Source organism: Mobula hypostoma, chromosome 9, assembly GCF_963921235.1.
Source record: "Mobula hypostoma chromosome 9, sMobHyp1.1, whole genome shotgun sequence".
In the NCBI taxonomy this organism is placed as follows: Eukaryota; Metazoa; Chordata; class Chondrichthyes; order Myliobatiformes; family Myliobatidae; genus Mobula; species Mobula hypostoma.
The window spans coordinates 31,786,563-31,804,064 of record NC_086105.1 but is presented as its reverse complement, the minus strand read 5'-3'; the positions used below and the strand labels follow the sequence as shown (position 1 = coordinate 31,804,064).

The window sequence follows — 17,502 nt, the reverse complement described above, 5'->3', positions numbered from 1 at the left end:
ATAACTTTAGAAAATACTGGCTACATTCCTTTAATCTTCCAGTTGCTTTTAGGAAAGAGGCATGTTCAAGCTGAATAGCTGTGTTCTTACTTGTTCTTTCTCCCCATCTTTCCTCAGGGAACGGAAGGTTTTTTCAGTATAGATAATGAAGATTATGAAGCTGTATCTGTAGATATAAAATTGCTTCCAAGAAAACTCAAGTTTTTCTGCGATTCCAACAAAAGTCAGCTCCAGTAGGTAGAGACCTTTCAGCTGTCATGCTGATATTTGCCTTGAAATTAATTTCATGCCCAGGATCCACTTTTCTATTTTTGAATTTTCAAAGCAGTTGAAAGTCAGGAGTGCAAAGAAGACATTGATTGTAAAGACATGTGCATTCCATCACCATCGTTTCATTCCTTCCCATATCTGCCCATTATTACCTTTTCTAAAGGTGCTGTTGTTATGGAGGTCTGCTTGATGAGATTGGGTTTTCCTGCTGATTTTAAGTTGACTCTTGTTCCATCCCTTGAAACCAGCGAACTCCAGCATGTCCAGAAACTGACCTACACCATGCTGGAAAACAAATCAAAGCTGGGATCTCTTGAAATCTAGCAATCTGATTCAGTCGTGTGACACTGTATAGGGAATCTATCCATCAAAAGAACTGGCTTCTTTAGTTCCCATCCATGTAACAGAAATTTCCATTTTATATTGTTGATTCAAAGTGACCTGAATAACTTCATAGACAACAACTTAGTTTTGTAAATATTCTTGGTTTGGAAAAACAACAGTGGCTTTCAGTCTACATGTATTAATGTTGCAAATATTGTAATGAGATTAATGACACTGAGCTGCCTTTGTGCCTTATTTGAGACATCTCAGTGATGGTCGGGACATGAGGAAATTTTGTTGCATTTAGGATTGCTTATGACGACCTGAACAGTTAAGGATGCAGCTTAGCAATATATGTAACTATTTACATGAATGAATCTGGGAAAACTTTGCAGTTATGTAACATAGTGTGTATTCAGCCTCTGCTGCTGGTGAGAGCAGCATTTGGTTTGAGATGTACTGTGGTCATTTTTATTGGTGACATTGTCTTGTTGATAGTGCAGCTAGTGATTTTACTGATTTTTGTAAATAAAATTGCTGATTTGGAAATGATACAGGAAAACATCCTTGCAGTCCTGTTTGACCCATCTTAATGTTGGTTAGGGAGTAGTTTGCAATTAAAATTCATCATGAAATTTGGTACTGTGCCTCTGAAATAGTCTCTGGTGTGTGTAAAAGAAAAAGTTCCTTGTTGCCCTGTACCTGCTGCTCTGCCACGTACAACTGAAGAATTTAAAGACCATCCACACTGTTGTGTAACTTGTGCAGAGTTTGATGCTACAGGCAAGCTTGTTGATATTGTAAGTTTTCCATATTTTATATTACATGGAAATAATTTTACTGAAAGCTAACATCACAAAATAAATGAAGGTAATATCTGTGGATTTTTTAAAATAAAATGTCATGTATCCAAAGCAGCTTGCTTAATAATATTAAAGTCCAATATGCAATTGTCTTTGGTGTTGTTGATGCAGAAGTACTTAGCTGTCTCTGTTCAGTGAGCTAGATTTGCTTGGATGCAATGAGACAAAATGGTGTTGATCAGGCAATGAAGTTTAATTCTCAAACAAGATAGTTTTATTATTTTATTGAGATACAGTGTGGAATAGGCCCTTCAAGCTGTACCACCCAGCTACCCACAAATTTAACCCCAGCCTAATCACAGGACAAATTACAATGACTAATTAACCTACCAACCAGTACATCTTTGGAATGTGGGAGGAAACCAGAGAGTACCCAGAGGAAATCCACACAGTCACAGGGAGAGCGTACAAACTCTTTACAGCCAGTGGCAGGTTTGCTTAGTAGCAAGATAGATGCCGGAATTCTGAAATATTACAAAATATTGGAAACAGGTCAGCCTTTGCCTGGCCTCTTGAGAGGAAAAGAATTGATGCTACAGGTCAATGGCCTTTAATCAGAGAAGTGGGCCATTGTGCAAGTGCACTAACATCCAACTTTGATTTGATCTTAAGTGGTGTTTATTAGGAATTTTTAACCAGCAGTGTTCAAGCAGTCTGCATTATTACCAGGTCCAGTTGATGAACTTTTAATCTAAAGTTTCTTCTAAACCCATATCATCGAGGTTGAGGCTGGAAAATTAAAGCATTTTTTAATGTATCTCAAGTAATCTCTAATATGATTAATGAGAAATGTAGTATTAGGGAGACCTTAATAAAAAGACTTCACATTAACCATTTGCAATTAATAACTCAGTCAGTTGTAACACATTCTCTATTTTACAGTAATTCTCAATAGGTACATTTAATGTCAGAGAAATGTATACGATATACATCCTGATTTTTTTTTACTTCACAAACATCCACGAAAACAGAGGAGTGCCCCAAAGAATGAATGACAGTTAAACATTAGAACCCCAACACCCCCCCAGCTTCCTCCTCCCACTCACAAGCAGCAGCAAGGCAACGACCCCCCCACCAACAAAAAAGCATTAGTGCCCTCCACCGAGCACTTAAGCATGCAGTAAAACATCAATTCTAGCCTTTATTCAAAATTACATGTATAATCCTGAATAAAAGCATTGAGTCAGATGTGCTTATATTTTCAAGAAAAGCTACAGGGAAGCTTGCTGATCTTGCTGTTTCTCATATCCTACATGATTGTACAGGAATTTTTCTTCAGTAGGAGCCAATAAAAGCAAAGAGAAATGACACCTTTCTAGTGTTGCTCCAGACTTGCTCAATGAGTAAATTCCGTAAAACGTGCATATGATTGAAACTATTTTTTCCAGGTAAATTCAAAACCCAACAATGTTGGTGCAAGACCTCTTTGTGACTGAAACTGAGAATATGAAAGTGAAGAGCTTTAACTCCCACTTGCCCTTTCTTGCATTTTCTTTCAGGAAAAATAAAAGCATTGTTGAGAAATATTATTATGTAACATTGTCTCTTCACTGTCTGTTTGAAATTTGACATTCCAGAGACTAGGCTAGGAACAATCCAATAAAAAAAGTTATTAAAGACACCCTAATTCATATCGCTCATTTCTTTCTCTACTTGGTAATATTTTTGGTGTTTTCCCCTATAGGATAATGGAGCTGATGCAACGGGCCCACTCTGAGCAGTGTGCATAAAGAATAACGTGCTCTATATGAACAGGCCATATTGGAGCTCAAGACATTCTTACACTGCAAGGATTGGTTAGAGCATTCTATGGAACAGTGAAGTTCTTTTGAGAGAGTGGACTGTACGAGAGCAGATTGCAACCAGCAACATGCAGAACATTTTTTTTAATCCCCTTGGAAAGGATAGATTATTATTTAGAAAGGACAAATGAAGTTTAATTATTTCTAGAGATGATTGTCATTCAAAAACAAGCTCATTCAAATGCTGCTACTGGAACAAAATTCCATGCCACATTTGGCAGAGTTCAAGTGTTTAACTGTGAACAATTTCCTAAGCAAACAAATTCTAGACAACATTCATCCATCCTAAAGTAGGATGTGCAGCTCTCTATTCCACCCTAGTTTATTAGGCTTGTGTCTTGCTAAACAATAGCAACAACTTAAAGCACCATACATAATTACACAAATTATTTAGAAAGCCCTGAGATGGTGGGGGAAAGAAAATGGCTGCATCCGTGAAAGTTTTTCTTGTGCATTGAAAAAAATTTTTCAATTAAGCATATTTTTTTAAAAAGTCTTTATTGAGCATTCATACCCAAAATACAAACAACAGATTTTGATTAATTAGGTCACAGAAATAAATAGAATTTTCCTTAAGTTACATGAACAGATCTCAGGATTTGTAGTATTACACTCTATAAGAACAAGGAGCATGTCTGAATGCTGGTTGGGGACCATTTTGTTTTGAATATGCTCCTGAATCCCTTTTCCAATTATTAGACATTCTAGTCAACATATTGTGGAATTGTGTATATTCTCTTTTTTTTCCTTAAAACATTTAGCTTATACATGTTCAGGTTGTCTCCTTCAACCTGTGATTCTCAATATCCAGGACTCCTTGGGATGCTTTTCTCTAACTCTCCCTCCATCCTCTACTGCTGTTACCATCATTTAGTGCTCCAGCTAACCCGTGTGGACACATTCAGCAAATTGGTAGTTACCTCAAGCAAAGGGACTCTGCAGTATTCAAGACTATGGTTTACTTTAAATTCTGGCTTTTTTTTTTGCTAAAAGCCAGTACAAAAGTCTCAACATGCCTCTAATGCCTAGTAAAGAAAAGTATCACCTCTTCACGAGCCTTTTATTTAGAAAATGCAAGTGAACTTTTGTGCCTGATGAAGTAATGCAGTAAACACAACTCAACACTGAATTTATAATCACCCAAGATATGCTCTGATTAGTTCTGGAATATACTGATTCCCTAAAATCTAGTACCAAAGCAATCACTGTCTTTGCAGTTCTCCACACTTTTTTAATATATCCTAGTTGGATCTGCAGAGAAGGCATTAAGTTCCATTAAAATATTGTCCTCCAAGGATGGGCAATGAAATAAGGATAACTTCCCATCCATAACCAATGTTGTTCATATTTCAATCGTATTTCATTCAGGGATCAGGACCAAGGTCAAACCTTCTGGAATACGCGCTTATTGAAAACTGAACAGGCATATAATAAGTACCACATTGCTCTCAAGCAGGAGATTTTGAAACAATTTAGTATTACCAGGAATTTGTAAACTAAAAACCCATTGTGATCATGTTGATAATACAGTGGTGTCAATGCTAAACTATTCTTACATCTTTGTCCAAGAGCTATATTACAGTGATTGAACAATCAGTGCCCTTTTAGCTATGTCAGTTTAAATTCTTACAGCTTCTTTACAACTTGTGTTATCTTGGGATTTTGTAAACATTGTAATTATTTTGGTATAGTACCATCTCTCATCTTTCTCCCATCTGGTAACCTGTTTGAGGTTGAAAGGTCAGTAGAGCAACATACAAGCATTGGTAAGCAAAACTAGGTTCTCTGAATCTTCTTAAGACATGAGAGAACATTAAAATCTCTGACCAGGAGATTATATGTAACATCATTGCAGCCTCTGGCCAAAGTGGCAATGTTCTTCTGTTTTAAGGCTGGTGTAGGTCAGTTCCTTGTGTAGTTGTAAACTTTTGATATTTCTGTAAATGCAATGTACAGTACAAAAGGTAGAGATACAAAATCTATGGCATGTTGTCTCCTGACTACCTCCTTAATGACCTTGACCAATAATTTAAAACCTTCCCTGTTACCTGCAGCTTATTTCAATATTAGGGCAATTTGCTCAAAAATGGCAGCCACTATGCACTAATAAACCTCGGACAATGAACTGTTACTGAATCGCATTTAATTTAAACTATAGAGATGGCAATCAATTACATTTTCAGATTTCCAATTGATTTAAACATTGATAGATAGGAAATGTCATCTCCAGTAACCTCAGTGTATATAGCACACTGATTTTAGAGTCTTTTGCATTCTGTCAGTAATATACAGGGAGCTCTGCTGCACCATGCACATTTTATACCTTACTCCTTCAGAGCATTGGTCTGTCATCAGCCAGGGAGTAGATAAAGCAGGGTTGGGTGAACAGACTTCTTTCCATGGTGAACAGATAAATGACATCAATGGCATTCAGCTGACAGATATATCGTACTGTGATCTCAAGGATAAACCCAAGTAAAGAATCTAAAAATCACCTTAAAAAATTCACATATTTACAAATGTTCTCCTTTATTTCTTCTTTCCTTTCTGGCATTTCCATCTCTAAAAACGGCCCTCTCAGATGATGCTTTCTTCTCCCTCATTGCTCCGCTTCATGCAAGAAGCAAACTTTATCTGGGATGTTACGCATATCAAATGAGAGCAGAAAGCCAGGCTGAGATGATGCAGATTTTTAGACAAGTCTAAATAACAAAGAGTCACGGGAATTGATTTAATTTCCCCTCAAGGCTTTCACATTTAGAGTGAGAACAACTCTGATATAACAGCCTTCTTGTGTCTCTATGTGTTCTGATGTATTGCCAATTTCAGGTTGAAGAACCACTGAATAGAGAAAAACAGTGATGGCTGGTTCTAGCTTTCTTTGCCATTAAAATAGTTCTGAAAAGTTGTTTACTTCTTGTGAAGGAATTTCATTTTACTACCTAAAAAGACAAAACAATTGGTTAGCTTTCACAATATTAACAGCTGGAGTACCTGTGCAGAAACATCAAACACCACAAAAGAACTGTCTAGCTGCACAAGAAATGGCAGTGTTATACTGGAGATAAACTACAAAGACTCATTTTTTAAATTTGTTTTGGTGAAGCTCTACACAAACAATGTTTGAAAAAGAATACCTTACCTAGACCTCTAAGGAATCGGTTCATCCCTCTTTGTTCACTCCCTGGGAGAGTTTCAAGATAGTCCTGTGCTCTAACTTCAAATAAACCTACAGAAGACAAAAAGAAATAATCATCCTGGGCAGGACAAATGTGTCAAAACACGGAACATAATATCATTTCCAGCTATTTGCCCGCGGGCTTGCTGAAAATACGCAGGCAGCACACGTTAGGGCACATCTTCAGATACATAACATTTCATAAGTGAAATAACACAATGATTGAGTCATACAATTTGTAAACATCTGTTTGGTTCAACTTGCCCATTCTCATCTTAAGTCAGGTTTTAGTGAGTCAAACTTTAAACAAATCATAGTAATAAATGTTCAACAGAATTGATTTCGGGGAAATTTTCATCCTTTCTCTGTTAAAGTTCAATAGGACAAAGGGGTTCAGTAAATTGGCATGATGGGTAGCTGTATTTAATGTGCTCTGCTTCCCACAGAAACAGGATAATTGGCTGAATAATACCAATTCACAATGCAAAAGATCGCTGCGAGAGTGACAGAAAATTTCCAAGAAATATCCTTGCTATTGGTAGCTTGGGATGTGTATATGTGCTTACACACAGCATTCATCCACCCAGCCTTCTTTTAAGCAAAGGCATAGGCGTGGCTGGTATTGGATTCTTTGGCATCTACCGTAGCTTTAGCCAAGAAAGGTCTGACGGAGGCCAACTGCTACGGACTCTTTCAATGATGTCTAAGTTTAGTAAAAAGAAGCAATCTAACCAGTGGATATTTTTGTTTGTCCCTGCAGCAAGCCAGTAAAAGGGGGTCATTCTCATTCTCCTGTCAAATGGTAAAATAACAGCTATGTGACCAGGCAAAGGTGGTGAGCTGTGCTACAGCAGAATCACTGCAGGACGTGCTGGATGAAAATTAAATTATCAAAGTGAATCCTTTCTAGTAATGTTTTATAACTATTTCTTTATACTAAATGTTCTGTTCAGTGTAACAGACAGGATTATTTTAGTTGTGACTCTGAATAAGAAGTTTGATTACATTTTGTTAGATGTTTGGCATAGCAATAATTTGTATTGGCTTTCCAATGTATGGAAACCAGCTGATCAAAGATGTGAATGAGTTAAACAAGTGTTTAGAGAAAAGAGGGGGAAAAGGAGCCAGCACTGTGTCCCAAATCCTCACCTTTCACCCCAAGCTTCCTCAGCTCTCGATCTTGAATAAATCCTCCAAACATCTGTGTCTCCATGAAAACCTCCAGAAACCGGCGGACACTTTTTGATGAGATAGATTTACGAAATGCCTCCCATAGGAAAATTCTTTCATCCTTCTCATTCGACGTCATGTACAAGGAGTAGTGACCTACTATCTCCACAAAGAAGCGGACAAAGGTCTCAGATACCACAGTATTAAGGGAGCCAAGACCTAGAAAGGGAAATAAATTTAAAAACATATATAGTCAGCATCTGTTTCAGAGGGGCTTGAATGTACCCATGAGGATAATGTTTCCTTTGCTTAAATATTGCTATTTCTGTTTTTCTGTGTTCATTTGCTTCTCATTTTACTCTAAAGTAGTAGTCTCCATCTCTTGGAAAGAGTTGAATTCAGATGTATTACATCAGTTATGTAGGTTTACTTTCTCATGTTAGAATGTAGGAAACTGGAGCAATGTTAGTGTAGTTTCAATGGCAAGGGGAAAGAATAAAAACAATAACAACTTTTAAATTAGGCTGAATCAAACAAATTAGCTGAATCTCAACTTAAACAGGTAGCTAACAGCATTAACAAAAGTTTATTACATTTGCCGTGTAATCAATGAGACTTGGTTTTATCTAGCTCATAGGTTAGTGCAAAATCTAAAGCTAATCTCACACTAAATTTTAAAGAAAATTATATCCAATCATTGGCAAATGAATTGATTGAGAGGTGTGGGGTAACAATTTAATGGCTTAGTTTGGTATCTTCAAATATCAACAGTGTTTTTAATGTACCAGTATTCAGAGCTCTCAGGCAGATATCTGAAAGATTCACATACTTGAGAGAATTGGTAATAAGGCTGGGGATATTTAGAAAGTGTTACTGAATGCAAGCCTATAGAATCAGTTAGGATAGATGGATAGTGCACTCGTTTTCAATTACTGATTACGGGTTTGATTTATTTTCTTTGCTTCCGTTTCATTTTTCAAAGGGTTCTTGAGTTATATCTGAAAGGATATTTTGCTTATTTTTCTGAAGCCTCAAGGAAAAGGGAAAGAGGAACTCTTGTAAGAAAAGGCAAGGGTTTTTTTTTAAATGAACATGAGCCCTAGTTAGTAAAAAAATAATCAAGGAAGTACAGATTTAAACAACTATAAAAAGGGGGTTGTTGTTCTTCTCTGTGCCTTGTGGCGCATCGGGCAACAACCTTGTCATTTATTTAGCATTTGTCTTTTTTTTACGAGGCCAAGTTGTTAGCTTGGCATTCACACCAGCACAGATGGAAAGCATGTAAGAAGCTGGTCGGATTTGAAGCTGGTATCACTCTCCTAGAAGTCCGATGTGGATGCTGCTACACCATCAGCCAGCTTCTAAAAAGGGAGTGTTAAAGTAAATGTGTTTTTTACACTGGATTGTTACAATGCGGAATGCACTTCCCCAACATATGATAGACATATGACTCACTTAACAAAAATCAATATTTTCAGTTCAGTTGAAAACAAGTGCTTCAGGGGCCATCTGGTATCTCCAACAGCTACCTTTTTTATTGTTTCATTCTATGCATAACTTTATTTCATTTTCTGGTTTATCATTTCTAAAGTGTATCTATTATTAATAAACCTTTTCTACTGTTTGTGGTATATACTACAATCCCAGGAACTTGTAGCATTGCTTTTGGCTTTCTCAGATCTTTACTCAGTGTGATTGTAGTTAGCCAGTAGATTCAAGCCCCACTCCAGAAATTAAAACACAAAATCTAAGATGAGATTTCAACTGCAGGATTATTGTCAAATGTGCCAACTCAATAACAAGTTGTTAAATTACAGCCCCTTTGGTTGTCTACAGAGGGTGAACAAATTTTTATGGCATTGTTTTGAGGATCTGGACAGCTATTCTTAGTGTGAAACAGAGCACGAAAACAAAGTGTCTGCTCATCATCACATCTACCAAACCAAGATAAATCACAAATATTTATTGTCCCATTGTACATGGACAACAGTGGAGGACTGTTTGCAGAGCTTGTGATTTGCTTTCAGCCTAGCTAAACAGAATTGTACGGCAGGTTACTTTGGAATCTCAACTTTGCTGTCCCAATTTGACAAACTGGGTTATCCTATTGCCTGTGATGTAAACTCCACCTGTACTTTTTGTTTATGATATTACTGTTCATTATCACTCATCTCCAATCAGCCACCCCAGTGACTTCTGTAAATGTATTAGGAAAGGATTCTTGATTTCTTTACCATCTAATACAGTGTCCTCTTCTTGACTGACCAGCTCATTACGTATCTCCAAAACATGCTCCAGTGCCACCTGCAGTTTACGTGGTAGAATGGAATCCTCATCGTCCACCTAACAAAAATAGAGGAAACAAATAGAGAGTGGTCATATGAGAAAGCAGTGACCATTAAGATTCTTTGGCAACCTGCCTGAGTTACCAGCAATGAGCTCTGTGTTGTCAGCAGCTGATACTTTAGGAGATGCTGCATGTTTGGAAATGCAGTCATTCCAGATGGTTACTAAGACTAATCTAATACAAACACTTAAAAATACTCTGGCACTTTTTGAAATAGTGCTGGGACTTCTCCCAGTCTTCAGCAATGTTTATCCCTCAAGAAAATCTAGATTAACTAGCCATTCCTATCATTGATTTGTGGGACTTCCCACATGAACATTTAATCTGTTGCAGCAATTGCCCATTAAATAATGATTATACTTAAGATATGATTAAAGATTATGTTTTGATGTGACAAATAAAGCTACAGGGTAATGCACTGTTTGCGTCAATGACCAACACAGTCCGAGATATGTGTTCTGACAGCCAGCAATTGTCGTGCCTCTGAAACCAACAGAGCATGCCTCCTACTTACTAATCCGAACGTCTGTGGAATATGGGAGGAAACCAGATCACCTAGAGGAAAATGGAGCATCTGGAGGAAAGTAATGTGGTCACATGTAGAAAATAGAAACTCCTTACAGACTACAGTGGAATTTGAACCGGGATCTTACAGCTAGCGCTGTAAAACGTTACACTGGCCGCTGTGTCACCATGTCACCTATGCTTTAGCATTCATATTTGCAAAATGCTTTGGGACACTTTAGATAAATAACATGCTTTACAAGTACAGGTTTTATAACATGCTTTATAAGACCATAAGATACAGGAGGAGAATTAGGCTGGCTACTTAGCCCATCAAATTTCCTCCAACATTTCATCATGGCTGATCCAATTTTCTTCTCAGCCCCAATCTCCTGCCTTCTCCCCATATCCCTTCACGCCCTGACAAATCAATTATTATGCACGTACTAAGACAGTCATTGAGGTTGGAGTCGCTCACTAATCATGCCTCCATTCTATTGACTTTTAATTTGTTTTTACAGAACAGCGAGAGCAAATCGGGAACCAGTTTTACAGCTCTCCTTTTACTTTCACCAAATTCAGGTGGTTTCTTATAGTATTACATAAAACATCTTGGTGGAATGCCTTGTCCCTTTCCTTCGAGTCTCTCATTCATCCTTCAGTGTGTGGAATCGTTCCCCACCCCCCAAACACATCACATGGAATTCACTGTAGACACAAGTGGCGAGCTAAGTGTGTCTGAAAGAATTTTGTCTTATCACAGTTTGTGAAGCTGAAACATCACTCACCTGCCTAAGAAACTTGTTTGCCCCAAGATTAACTACAAGCACCTTAAAAAAGAAATAAAAACAGTTTAATTCCACATGCGAGATCTCAAACAAGATAACCATCCAATCAGTCAATGAGAGTAACATTAGCCAAAATTAACAGGAAAAATATGTTGTACTTTGTATATAATGAGAGGTTAGTTCAGGATTTTGCAGCTCACAAACCTGGAAACCACTCCCTGGGAAGTTGGCTGGTTAGTGGTTCAGGATGAAATAAATCGAAGGTGGGTCTCAGAGATGAGATGAACTTGAAGACGACAAATTCTTTTAACTATAGGAGGGTGCTATTGGTAGCTGGACTGGATTCAAAACCAGTTCCTAATGTGATAGGATAGTATACCAATCTCACAGTACAAGGTATTTTAAAACCATAAGACATAGGAGCAGAATTATAAGCCATTTGGCCCATTGAGTCTGCTCCGCTATTTCATCATGGCTTATCCACTTCCCTCTCAATGCCATTCTCCTGCCTTTCCCCCATAATCTTTCACACACTGTCTAACCCACCTCCGCCTTAAATAAACCCACCCAATGACCTGACCTCCACAGCCATCTGTGGCAACAAATTCCAGAGACTCACCGTGCTCTGGCTAAAGAAATTACTCCTCATCTCCATTCTAAACAGTCCTAAACGCTCACACCTATAGGAAACATGGTCTCCACATTCACTCTGAATTTTTCAACATCTGATAGGTTTCAATGAGATTTCTACCCCATCCCTATTTTTCTAAGTTCCAGTGTGCAAAGGACCAGAGCGATCAATCAATCCTCATATGAATAAGCCTTTCATTCGTGGAATTATTCTTTTAAACCTCCTCTGAACCTTCTCCAATGTCAGCATACCCTTTCTTAAATAAGGGGCTCAAAACTGCTCACAATACTCCAAGTGAGCCCTCACCAATGAGTTATAAAGCCTCGGTATTATACAGTTACTTTTATATTCTGGTCTTCTCAAAATTAATGCTAACATTGCATTTGCATTCCTCACCACAGGCTCAAACCGCAAAAAACCCTAAATCATTTTAGCTCTTTAATGAGACAATGTTCCTAAGCAAAAATAGAAAACACAGTAAATATTCAGTAGCTCAGGCCACATCTGTGGTAACAGAAAATATTTAAAGGTTGAAGATCTTTCATCAGACCCTTCATCTTTGACCTGAACTGTTAGCTGCTTCTCATCCCATAGAGGTGGCTTGAGTATTTCCAACATTTTCTGTTTATTTTAGATTTCCAGTATCTACAGTTTTTGTTTCAATTTTCATTCAATGCTCTGAGGTACTCTGGAGAAAAGAAGTATAAATCACAGGTAAGCCACCTAACCTTTTTCCACTCATCTATTTAGGTAGAATATAAAAAATAAATATATGACTGGACCTTAAATGAGTCAAGTTTTTTTCCCTTCATTACAGAAATTTCAATATGGAGAAAATCTTATTTATATTACTTAAATTCTCTTTTCTAATAGTTTGAAGCTGTAACTCCTTGTCCTTCTCAAGCAATTTATTTCAAAATAAATTTTCAGACTTAACTACCTTGTGCAAGGTTGCACTTTGGATATTTCCTAATAAGGCTAAGAGGACTATCTTTCTCCCATCTTTCTACTCACCTCCAACGGGATCCACCACCAAGCACCTCTTTCCCTCCCCGCACTTTCTGCTTTCTGCAGAGATCACTCTCTACTCTACTCCACTTGTACCTCCCCACTGATCTCCCTCTGAGTATGTATCCTTGCAAGCGGAATAAGTGTCACACCAGCCCCTACACACCTCCCTCACTATCATTCAGGACGCCAAGCAGTCCTTCCAGGTGAAGCGACACTTCACCTGTGAGTCTGTTGGGGTCATTTAATCTATCCGGTGTGGCCTCCTATATATCGGTGAAACCCGACATAGATTGGGAGACTGCTTCACCATGCACTAATGCCAGAAAAAGCAGGATCTCCTAGTAGCCAGCCATTTCAATTCTACTTCCCATTCCTATTCCAACATGTCAGTCCATGGCCTCCTCTACTGCCACAATGAGGCCACACTCAGGTTGGAGGAACAACACCTTATATTCTGTTTGGGTAGCCTCCAACTTGATGCAATGAACATTGATTTCTTGAATTTCCGGTAAATTGATGAATGGTCTTGGCCCAAAAAGTCAACCGTTTGCTCTTTTCCATAGATGTTGCCTGGCCTGCTGAGTTCCTCCAGCATCTTGTGTGTGTTACCTTGGATTTCCAGCATCTGCAGATTTTCTCGTGTTTGTGTTTCTGCTTACCTTACCCCATTGATAGTGGTAATCAAGCAAATGTCAAACCATTGCCTCACGTGATCTCTTTTGTTTCAGTAAACTAGACTCAGCACTAAAGGCATGAAACTGAGTGAAGTGAAACATATTTAGATCATATTTTCTACCTTGCTTTCTGCTCTATTGGCCATGTTGCTATGTTGCTAAGTCGCTGTCTATGAACTGACTAAATCTTCTCAGTCTCATTCAGCTTTATCTTTGGTTATTTCAGCACCATCCATCAGGTACTCACCATTGTCTTCATTCATAAAATACTTCTCAATAAAACACTGCTTCTTACCTCTTCCAGTGGCAGATCCTTCAACTTGGACAGGGAGCTGGAGAGAAGTCCTATCAGAAATGGAGTGGGGGAGCAGGCTATGTCAATCATGGATGGAGGTAGAACAGGGATGTAGGTGTGCTGCCAGGCAAAAGGGTAGAGAAGAGCCATCACTGCATGGCAGCACTTGGATAGAGTACTGCAAGAGGAGAATTAAAAAAGCTGGTGAGAAGATCTTATTCCATGATAGCAGAACACACACAGTTAACAGACACTAAAAACAACAGCTTTTTACAGTCCTGATAAACACAAGACCAGCATTCCAGGAACAGGTACGCTAGTTTCAGTACTGCATTGTGCTCTGCATAGCAAGATGAAGATTATTACAGAACAGATCTGGTTTTTTTAACCTGGTATATCAATGTACGTTCATCAAAATTAATATCTTGGTCAATAATATAAAATTAAATTAGGTTTTAATTTGTAAAACTAATAATACTGATGTTACCAATATGGTAACTATTAAAAATCTAATGAACTTGCTGCAATTTGCAGCACTACAATCACAAAGACATTATCAGTTTGGCCACATGCCACATTTATACCTCCTGGCCCACAATCATGATCCCAGTGTCCAAGCTGTTTACAGCCTTAGTGTATTACCACAGGTACCATACACAAGTCTCCGACATCATTTCAAACTGGTTTACCCTGAGCCTATTGTGAAAATGGTCAAAAGCAGATACCCTGATTCTCTGTTAAGCTTTTGAGTCCATAATAAAGTCAGTAAGTATGAGGACGGATGGCCTCTACCCAAAGGGAGCCAGGACTCCTCCAACCATCTACAGAAACAGCAGTGACAGAAGACAAAGGTCATTGCCATGGGAGGGGCTCCAATGGCACAAAAACCCTCAGGTGGCAGAAAATGAGTCTCTACGCCAGCAGACTGTCTCAGCTGTTGTTGCAAATGGCATTACTCATTCCAGTTTTTTTTGTCTTTATGTTCAGAAACATTAAATGCAGTTGAAATTATTTATATTTTTTAAGCAGCAGAAATACAAAATGATAAATGTTAAAATCATTGTTAAATTAAAAATACTCAGTAAAATATAGAAGTGAACAAAAACCAGCTTCCTTTTTAAAGAAAATTAATAAATGCATTCAAATGAAAGAGTCATTGCTTATGCACCACCATAGCTGAGTGAAGCTGAGAATCAGATTCAGAGTGCGTCTAGCCCCCTTGAAACAAAAGGAGAGCCCAGGAGCAGAGCAGAAGGATAGCAGCTCTGATCTCTGTTCTCTAGTGTGTTTCCAACCCAGGTGTGCAAGTTGGAAGTACATTGAACAGCAAAGGCTGAACAAGGGACAGTTTTGCAAAAATGCACAGAGGCACAATCTAGCCCTTTGATAGAATGCCAAAAGAAGTTGCATGACCTGACATGTACGGTCAAACCCAATTAATGTGCCTTTAAAACACCATCTTCCATCAAATGACCACTCTGGTTACAAGGTTCACATACTTAGCAACAATCTTTATTAATCATAGCTTGGACTAAGCATTTACTTGGCCGATGTGCCGCACACCCAAACACTGCACACAATGCAAATTCACAGCTGATAAACCATGACAGGAACGACAAATAAGTTCCAAAGCATTAACTTTCCTCTTTCTTGCAGTACAGGATAGTACACGGTCAATGACAAACCTGAGACAGGACATATGCAGTTGCAATATTTCAGTATACCAAGAGAATCCACAATACACAATGGCAATTTGCATCACGGGGATGCCACAATCCTGCTAAGTCCACATGCCTGCATTGCTGGAAAATCCGTAAAAATCTCCACATTCAGAAAATCTAAAATAGGTGCTGGAAACATCAGATTAGGTAGCATATTTGAGAACATACTGTAGAACAGTACAGCACTGGACAGGTCATTTGGACTTAACCCATGAAACAGACTTAATATTTTTCCACTTCTAATGAAGGGTCAGATCTATTCAGTTAACTAAGTCTGTGCATGTTCCATGCTCCAACCAACTACTGAAAATGGAAAATGTCCCTTTCTCTGCCTGTAAATACTTTTCAAACTGAAGAACACACAAGGACATTTAAAAAGATGGAATAAATCAGGAATTTAAAACACAATAAACTCAAAAAATATAGATTTTGTAATCTGGGAATGAGATTAAAAGTTTTAATGAGAAAAACATACTGTTTTACTACATCATTATGTTTATGCAATAGCTTGAATAATGGGATTATGGGCTGAATACAATATGTCACACAGTCAATAGAATACAATTATCCAATATGGGCCATTGTCCTACAAATTAGTGAGAGATGCTATTCTCCGGGTGTGGGACCAATCACCTCTGACTGACAGCAATCACTGATGCTGGAGAATGTTGTTTGTTGTAACTTTCCCTTTAACTTTCTTCATTTAAGTGCGTCATTAGAAGTGGGCAAGATTGCCAGTGAAAGGCCAAACTCTGCTAGTAGCAGAGTTAAACGCAGTGTTTATAAGACAGTGCCTCAGGATATAGTGGACAGCAGAAATATTAGAACAGCTGCTTTCCATTAGTTTCTGGAACATCAGAATTTGAAGAGAGTGAACGGAATTTGGCAGAAGTAGACTCCTTCCCATCTCCCCGCCTCTCACACTTAAACCTATGAGATATATAACATAAATCAACTCTGCTTAAAGTTCTTCCCTCACAATCTCTAGGTAATGTTTGGGAGAGAGCAGGGGATCCATTGAAATTTGAAGTTGTACTGATTTATAATTACCTTGTTTCTGCTGACTACGCAAGAGTTGGCAGATAATCACCAATGATGTAGTCGTGATGTGATAGGCATTCCTCCATTATAATCACTACCTCTCCATGTCAGCATGTTTATATATTTTTCGAGCTACTTTACTGCATTGCAGTATTTGCAATGATGTGTTTCTCAACTTCATACTTCCATTGTGACTTTCACTCCCTCTGCTTCAGATGGCCGCCATATCCCACACCTTGGCTGTTTTTAGCTGCTCACCCCTGGAAACCGCGCTGAGAGAGACTAAGAATCACAGAAGTGCCATTCAGTCTTAGACAAAGTTTAATTGCACCCATCCTGTGTAAAGTAGAAAATGTTTACCTACTCATGCCCCATCTTTCAATGAAGCTCTAGGAGTTGCCTCTATGGTATGCAACGTCAGGGATGTACTAACATGCCACCCAATAAGCCCAGGTACACAGGCAAATATAGCAAGGACTGTGTTGCTTGTGAATGGAATCACGGCAAAGGAGTCAGAAGGAGGTGAAGGGAGGGAGACAGCGAGCAAAGAAAAAGATTCAAAACTCTGAAGACATTTTATAGGTAGATGAAGTGAAAATGTTTCAATTTGTGAAAATGCAAGATAACAAATGACAAAAGCAAAGGATCATTGCAATATCCACTAAGGAAATTAAAGACATCATTGGAAAATTGCTTGTGTTAGGAGTATGTTACCACATGAAGTGGTTGAGCTGAAGAGTATAAATTGGAAAGCTTGTTATGTACACGAGAGAAAAGGAAATAAATAAAAGGGCATATTGAAAAGGGGAATGTGAAGTAAGGTGGCAGAAGGACTGTGCGGAGCATAAACACCTCGTAGCCACAGAGGGCTGATTGACCTGCT

At 38.3% G+C, this 17,502-nt stretch overlaps 2 protein-coding genes across 6 annotated transcripts in view; one reads left to right on the top strand and one right to left on the bottom strand.

The window, feature by feature from the left end:
• Window positions 1-17,502, top strand: part of agk (acylglycerol kinase) — a 62,128-nt gene that overhangs the window by 44,113 nt on the left and 513 nt on the right. Inside the window, exon 15 of one of the 2 annotated variants that reach the window (XM_063058000.1) lies at window positions 118-3,138. The exons of the other annotated variant lie outside the window; for it this stretch is intronic. Within the exon in view, the coding sequence (XP_062914070.1) occupies window positions 118-237 (120 nt within the window). The 3' untranslated portion in view covers window positions 238-3,138. Of the gene's footprint in view, window positions 1-117; window positions 3,139-17,502 lie in introns of those variants that run through there. 2 annotated transcript variants of the gene reach the window in all.
• The window catches only part of si:dkey-82f1.1 (DENN domain-containing protein 2A), a 118,673-nt gene continuing 104,676 nt past the window's right edge, over window positions 3,506-17,502 (bottom strand). For all 4 annotated transcript variants that reach the window (XM_063057998.1, XM_063057996.1, XM_063057997.1 and 1 more), the window contains exons 15-20: window positions 13,858-14,035; window positions 11,247-11,288; window positions 9,842-9,950; window positions 7,587-7,826; window positions 6,402-6,488; window positions 3,506-6,201 (exon numbers count right to left, since the gene is read on the bottom strand). In XM_063057998.1, the coding sequence (XP_062914068.1) occupies window positions 6,170-6,201; window positions 6,402-6,488; window positions 7,587-7,826; window positions 9,842-9,950; window positions 11,247-11,288; window positions 13,858-14,035 (688 nt within the window). In that variant the 3' untranslated portion in view covers window positions 3,506-6,169. The remainder of the gene's footprint in view (window positions 6,202-6,401; window positions 6,489-7,586; window positions 7,827-9,841; window positions 9,951-11,246; window positions 11,289-13,857; window positions 14,036-17,502) is intronic.